Source organism: Salvia hispanica, chromosome 2 (assembly GCF_023119035.1).
Source record: "Salvia hispanica cultivar TCC Black 2014 chromosome 2, UniMelb_Shisp_WGS_1.0, whole genome shotgun sequence".
Taxonomy (NCBI): Eukaryota; Viridiplantae; Streptophyta; class Magnoliopsida; order Lamiales; family Lamiaceae; genus Salvia; species Salvia hispanica.
The window spans coordinates 24,482,151-24,489,415 of NC_062966.1; the positions used below are offsets into that span (position 1 = coordinate 24,482,151).

At 36.2% G+C, this 7,265-nt stretch overlaps 1 protein-coding gene across 2 annotated transcripts; it reads right to left on the reverse strand.

The window, feature by feature from the left end:
* Positions 1-4,076: 4,076 nt before the first annotated feature.
* LOC125203557 (ethylene-responsive transcription factor ERF110-like) lies at positions 4,077-5,921 on the reverse strand. 2 transcript variants are annotated; one of them, XM_048101936.1, is made up of 3 exons: positions 5,845-5,921; positions 5,339-5,732; positions 4,077-4,958 (listed from the first exon to the last, which is right to left on the reverse strand). In XM_048101936.1, exons 2-3 carry the CDS (start codon positions 5,613-5,615, stop codon positions 4,282-4,284), a joined length of 954 nt encoding a protein of 317 aa, XP_047957893.1. In that variant the 5' UTR covers positions 5,616-5,732; positions 5,845-5,921; the 3' UTR covers positions 4,077-4,281. The 2 variants fall into 2 exon arrangements, with proteins under 2 accessions (XP_047957893.1, XP_047957892.1); XM_048101935.1 differs by having other exon boundaries at positions 5,339-5,862.
* Positions 5,922-7,265: the final 1,344 nt, after the last annotated feature.

Sequence of the window (7,265 nt, forward strand, 5' to 3'; positions counted from 1 at the left end):
AAAAGTTGAAGTATATATGTTAGTGATAGTTCTAATTAAATTTAAGTAAAAATGACCATTAGCTATGATCCTGTAAATATACTTACTAGTCAATGATTTTATCGAAGTAATTCTCAAGTTTTGTCTTTGTGTATGTTTTGCAAATCACAATATTCTAGTTAGTTGGTTGTCTAGATAGAGCATCTGCTAACTCACTTCACTGGTATTGTATTATAAAATTAAGTAGTACTCCCTCCGTCCCGCTTTAGCAGTCCCATTAACTTTTCTGTCCTCGTTTTGTAAAAATAATAATAAATAGTTAAAGTGGAGAAATAATAAAGTAAAAAAGAGAATAATATAGAGAAGAGTCTTACCTACATTATTCTCTTTTTTACTTTATTTTTTCTCCACTTTAACTATTTATTACTACCTCCGTCCCCCAAAATTTGCTACACTTTGACCCGACACGAGTTTTAAGAAATGTAATGGAAAAGTGAGTTGAAAAAAGTTGGTGGGATGTGGGTCCTACTTTTAAAGTATTAGTTTTATAATAAAATGTGAGTAGGAATGAGTTAGTGGAATATGGGGTCCACTACCAAAAATGGTAAAAGTGAAGTGTATCAAATTTTCAGGGACGGACGAAAATAGTAAACTGTATTAAATTTTCAGGGACAGAAGTAGTATCATTTTTACAAAATGAGTGCAGAAAAGTCAATGGGACTACTAAAGCGGGACGGAGGGAGTACTATAAAAAAAAAAGCATGACTCTTGTTTTCTTGCAAAGTCTAAACAATTTCTTATAGCCCGAAGCTATAAAAAATGGGACATCTAGTTTAACAAGGATTCTGATGATCATGAGATTCCATCAATAATCATATCTAGAAATGACTAAAAGTGGTAGTAAAATACTGAAGCTCTTTATTGAATTGTATCATTAGGATTTCTAAATTTATGATCAGCCTATTTGTATATGGTTACTCATGTCTTAAGTGCTAGACTTCCATTGTTCACTACACAAAATTAAAGTCTTTAAATTGGTATTGTCACAGTCATATTATTAATGAAGTCATAACGATGTTCCCTCGATGGGGCAAGCATGCATGCATGTTGAATGATTATGAATTTATGTACACTTTTTTTAAGGTTGATGAAATAGGTTTTGTGTAGAAAGGTTGGGCAAGACAATAAAGGTTAGATTTATATATACCAATCATTAATTGTAATAAAAAGAAAACACAGGGAAAAGATCAAACCAAAATTAGGTAAGTCATTTGTGGAGGTGGCACAGACCAAATTATAACATGCATATAAAGGCGTGGTGAAATAGGTTAGCTAGGCAATTTATGAGGATATATGCTTTCAACATTTGGACCAACTTGTTAAATTAATAATTATAGGTGTACATAATAGTTGACAGTTGTCCTTATTTTTTAAGGTTAGGGATCATTGTCCTACAACACAACGACATAAGAAAAAGTAGGGTTCCTCACTAAATATTGTTTTATTTTATTATATATCCTGTGATTTACACATGTCTTAAGATGGTTAACAATTACAGGATTCCCATTTTAAATTTTTTTGCTTAAAGAAAAACATATTCTCTTTCGTGAAGGATTAATTAATAGGTGAAATAAAATAAAAATAACCAGAGCTAAAGACGGATTGCCTGACGGCTAATTCATTTAAAATTAATTTTAAAACTTATGTAACGATATAGGAAGGAGTGTTCGAAAATTAAATATTGCACTTTATTATGGATGCTTAATAAACTACCTAGATGGAAATTAACTTTAAATAGACTTGTGAAAAGAAATTTGCAATGTATACATTCAACCAAGCGTAATACGGAGTACTACGTAAGAATATATAATTAAACAGACTTTATCACTAGGGGCGTTCGGTTTGCAAGATTGTATCCCGAAGTACTACGTAAGAATATATAATTAAACAGACTTTATCACTAGGGGCGTTCGGTTTGCAAGATTGTATCCCGAAATTAATTATGGAGTGTGTTTTTTTCATGAGATTCAGTCTCACAACTCAATCCTATATGGATAATCATGGGATAACTAGTCATAACTAACCCCTTGTGACTAAAATAATCTCACAACTCAATCTTAGATTATATCTTGATACTATTTTATCTGGGAAAATCGAAGACCGCTATTTTTTTATATAGAAGTAAAATGTTCAAACTAACGAAGGTAGTGAGCAAAAGTTCATCAAAACAACAAATAAAGTTTTGCAGCAAACCAAACACACGCACATGAGTTAAAGCCAAAACACCTCGCAATCTCCCAATATCTTTTGAAACCCAGGGAACCCCGACAAACCAAAAGCACAGAGAAAGAGAAGGAACAGAAACAAAACATCCAAACGGCAACAGATGCAAAAGAGTCAACAACAAAGAAAATCCAAGTCTCGCACAACCTCATAAAAATAAGAACATACTCGTGAGGACACGCTCGCGGATTTCGAAGACCACCATATAGTATTAATCTATGGAAGCGACAAAACATAAAATAACTGAGTCGGTCCCACCACTCATGATGTTATATTATTAATTCGAGAGATACGTAACTATACAACCCACGAACAATTAGGTAATCAAGCAATTAACATCTAATTAACCCTCACTAACACGCATGCATCTGGTCATCTATATTCAAAACCAGCCACGAAATCAACCCTTAATTACCACATTTGGATAGTTACTTCTATACATTATTTAAGAACATGTCTATATCCGGTTTCAAATTTCAATATACTTGATTGAACAAGTGATAGCTTCGTATCCACGAGTTTCTTTTGCTATCATCACAATATCCATCACATAGCATGTAATCCACTACTATATAATTAAATAATCGAACTGATTCAATTAAGTAGTATGAGATTGCCATGTAACATCACAATCTAAAATGGAAACATGTGTACCAAATTAAAAATAACCTTTAGTCATATGTTTAATATTGAAAATAGAACTTGAAGTTTTATATATTAAAGTACATGCTTCATCATGTTTATTTTAAAAAATTATTTAATTTTGTTTGATAAAATGAAAAGAAAAAATTAATTGAATATGAATTCTACTTTTAGATATGTTAGTTAACAATGATGTGGAATGAGTTAGTAAAATTGAAATTCAATTACGAAATATAGTAAAAATGAAATGAGATAATTAAGGTGGGTCGGATGGGGTGCTATATAAGATGTAGTCATGGTTAAGACTACAAAATAAATTTTAATAATATGTTACTACCTCCGTCCCTGAAAATTTGTCCCATTTTTCCATTTCAGTCCATCCCTTAAAATTTGTCTCATTTCATTTTTACCTTTTTTGGCAGTGGACCTCATATTCCACTAACTTATTCATACTCACATTTTATTATAAAAATAATATAGAAAAATAGGACCCACAATCCACTAACTTTTTAACTCACTTTCCATTACATTTCTTAAAACTCGTGCCGGGTCAAAGTGGGACAAATTTTGGGGGACGGAGGTAGTATCTACAAACATTTACACCGGATTCAGATTCATTTTTAGTGCAAAAGTCATACACTCTACTGTGATTTTATTTTTAGTCATTTACACTAAATTCAAACTTAAAGAAATATTTTCTATCCATTCATTTTTTTTTAATCATAAATTCTCAAAAAATAATTTGGGTTTATTATAATATAAACCCAAATATAAGTAAAAATTTATTTTACATAAAGTTAAAATGGAATGGATTTTGAAGTCCATATTTTGGATGTTATCGTATAAGGAGATAGAAAGTCGAAACTATAAACTATATCTAACCTTGAAAAATAAAAAATAAAAAAATATTAAGAGATAAGCGACTGAATTCCCTAGCCAAAAATGTCAAAAATATTATTAAATGCTCTCTATGTATATCCATTCAACTACAAAATGGAATTACATTATCAACGACAGCAACCGGTTGCTTCTACATGTTTCTTGATTTCGACATTCAGCACCAAATTTTTTCTTATTCTCAAGTTTGACCCGATTTTTTATATTTGGAGCCCACTTAATTACGAATATATACATTTGCACTCGTTTTTTCCCAGAATCCTGGGGAGAAGATATTAGCATTAAATTCGAATAAAATTCGAGAACAAATTTATTTCCTCAATCTAAATCCAATGCCTCACAAAATATCAGAATCCTACAAAATCAAATAAAACAATAAAACAGCAAAAAAAGAATACATGCTAATTGCTGCCTCTCTGTGTGTGTATAATTTTTAGTATTTAAAAAAAAAAAAAAAAAAACACTAGTTAAAATAACAAATTACGAAGTAGAGGAAGAAGGATAATTGCCGGAGGTCCACGGTGGCGCCGGCAAACTAGCACCACCACCATCTCCGCTACCACCATCGCTGCGATTCTGCTGATTACCTCCCGGCGGCGTGAAATGTATCGTTTGGCCGCTGGAAAACATCACCGGATATTGCGAAATTGAGGAATTGAAGACTGTCGATTGTTGCGATTGATGCGATGTCGAATACAATCCCGCCGATGAAGATCCGTACATCATTTGATCGTACAAATTCGCCGCCGATTGCTGCGCCGCCGGAAAATCGCCGGTGCTCTGCAGCAGCTGCGAGTATTGCCAGTAATCGGGCGGGAACATCGGCGGCGGAGCCGCCGCAATTTGCGAGGATCGCGAGGGCTGCGGCGGCGGCAGTGCCCTCACGTGCTCGGGGAAATTCAGCTTCGCGCGGTTGCCTCGGAAGCGGAGAGCAGCCTCGTCATAGGCTCGGGCGGCAGCCTCGGCGGTTTCGAACGTCCCGAGCCAGACGCGCGCGGCTTTGTGCGGGTCCCTTATTTCGGCCGCCCATTTCCCCCACGGCCGCTGCCGCACGCCTCTGTATTTTTTCCTTCTTTCTTCTTGCGGCCGCGCCGCGGCCGTGGGTTCTGGCTGCTGGGGAGGCTCGGACGCTGCGGCGCTAGCTCCGGACTCTGGCTCTGTAAAATTAGGATTTGGTGAGGGCAATTTTGGATTTAATTAATTACTATTCTTAGCATTCATTTTAGTACTAATATTGGAAAAATCAAGATTGAGAAAAAATAAAATGAGAAGTAATTTGGTGAATGATTCAAATGTTTATCTAGATTGGGAAAAGGATTGGGATCTAGAGTGGTAAGACGAAATAGTTGAAAATGACACCACATTGTACTACTGGATCAACATTGTTGAAAATATGTACTTCCGCTATTAAGAGTATCGGTTTTGTCATTTCCGCCATCGGGAGTCTTAGTAAATTTTTCACCTAATTTATTTTATTTTTTGAAAACATTCTTAGTATTTATCAAAATAAATAAATAAATAAATAATCGGAACGAACCAGCTTTAACGGCTCCAATCCCGAGATAAGCCGTATCGGGAAACTGCGTGACACTGTCGTCGTGGTTGCGCGGCCGCTTCTGCCCGGCCCACGAGCCGGAGCTGGAAGACGAATAAGTGGAGGAAGGCGAATCAACGGCGGAGCTGCCGTGCCGCTGCCCCGAAACCACGTGGGTCAGCGCCGTCACCATCGCCGACATATCGCGGTGCTCCGGCGGCGGAGGCGGCGGCGACACCACCGCCGACAGCAGGTAATCCGGCTGGTGCTGCTGCTGCATGAAAAAATACGGATTGGTCTCAACATCACCGCTCACGGCGGAGGAAGAAGTGGTGGCTCCGGTGGTAAACTCCGGCCGAATTCTGGCGTAGTCGCCGCTGCCCTCTCGATTCGCCACCTTTGATAAGAGCATATACCACAAAAAAAATCAATCACTAATCACAACTATTTGATTGAAAATCAAGATTAACGGAAGAGGAGAATTGTGGGAAAAATTGAAGAAAATTGACCCTTTTAATTTGTTATTCTGAATGTCAAAAAACAGAGTATATAAGAAGGAAAAAGAGGAAGCAGCCGCCAATTCAATAGAAACAGAGTGCTGAAATACCTTTTGCTAATTAACAAGTAATAAAAAATGGAAGAATCCAAAATAAAACTAGAAATAAATGAACCGACTGAAACAAAAAGGAAGCTGTTTTGGGGATATTACATGCACTTGGCTCTTCGAAAATTATAGGGGAATGTCGGTTAACTTGTTGGTGAAGAGAGAGAGAAGGTCATGTTTGAATTGAGTTGTGAGGATGAAACAAGGAAGCCAAAAGGGAATTGTGTTATTGCATCACTAATTACACATTGCTAATTGTGATTTATCGACAAGTTTGGATAAATAATTAAGGAAAATTAGAGATGGTGCTCGTGCGGTATTAAGTAAATGGGCTTTGGATTTTAATTTTCAAGTTGTGGTCCGCGTTGGGTGTTTGCTGTCCACCGAAAAGCTAGCAAACTAAATTAGAAAAAGAATAAATTCTTGAGTTAGGCAACTATCGAGTTCTAATGTCTTGAATTAATTATTTAGGTGATTCGTAAGAGTGTCCACAATAGGGAAGCCTGCTGCAATGCCACGGCTCCCTACTGCTACGGAAATGGGCAGGCACGGGGTGAGGGGTGTGTTTGTGGACGGCCATGAGCCACGTTCGCTGCGAGGCAGCGGCGGTGGGACGGCGCTGCGAGCCGCAGCAGCGCCGAAAACGTTTTTTATATATATATAAATACACCATTTTTCATTCTTTTCACCTCGCACACATCTACACTCTCATTCTTTTTCTAATTATTTTTAGTCTGATAATTTTTATTCAACTTGAATTAAAATATACCGACAATTAATAAAATAATATGATTTGTGGCTGTGGCGTGTCCACTATTGGGCTGGACAAGTTTTTGTGACTGTGTCTTAAGCGTCTCCGTGGCTATGCCACATTATTGTGGACCCTCTAAGTAGATTGACCAATTTTCATAAAATATTCTTTACGCATGAACAATATTTTTTCTATGGTTATTAGTATTTTTTATGCAATAAGAGCAGACACAAGAAAATAGTTTTAGAGGAGCTAAAATTAAAAAATATTCCAAAATACTACTCCCTCCGTCCCAACTATGATGACACGTTCCTTAGCCGGGATGGGATTTTAGGAGTTATTGGTTAATGTGTTTAATTGAAGAAAGAAAATATGGGAGAAAGTATTAATATAGAGAGAGAAATAAAGATGAATATTTTAATAGGATGGGAAAAAGTGGTTGAGTGTATTAATTGAAGAGAGAAGGTTTCTAGAAAAGGAAATGTCTCATCTTAATTAGGATAAACTTAAAAGGAAAACATATCTTCTTAGGTGGGACGGAGGGAGTAATAAATATAATGTTAATTTTAAATTTT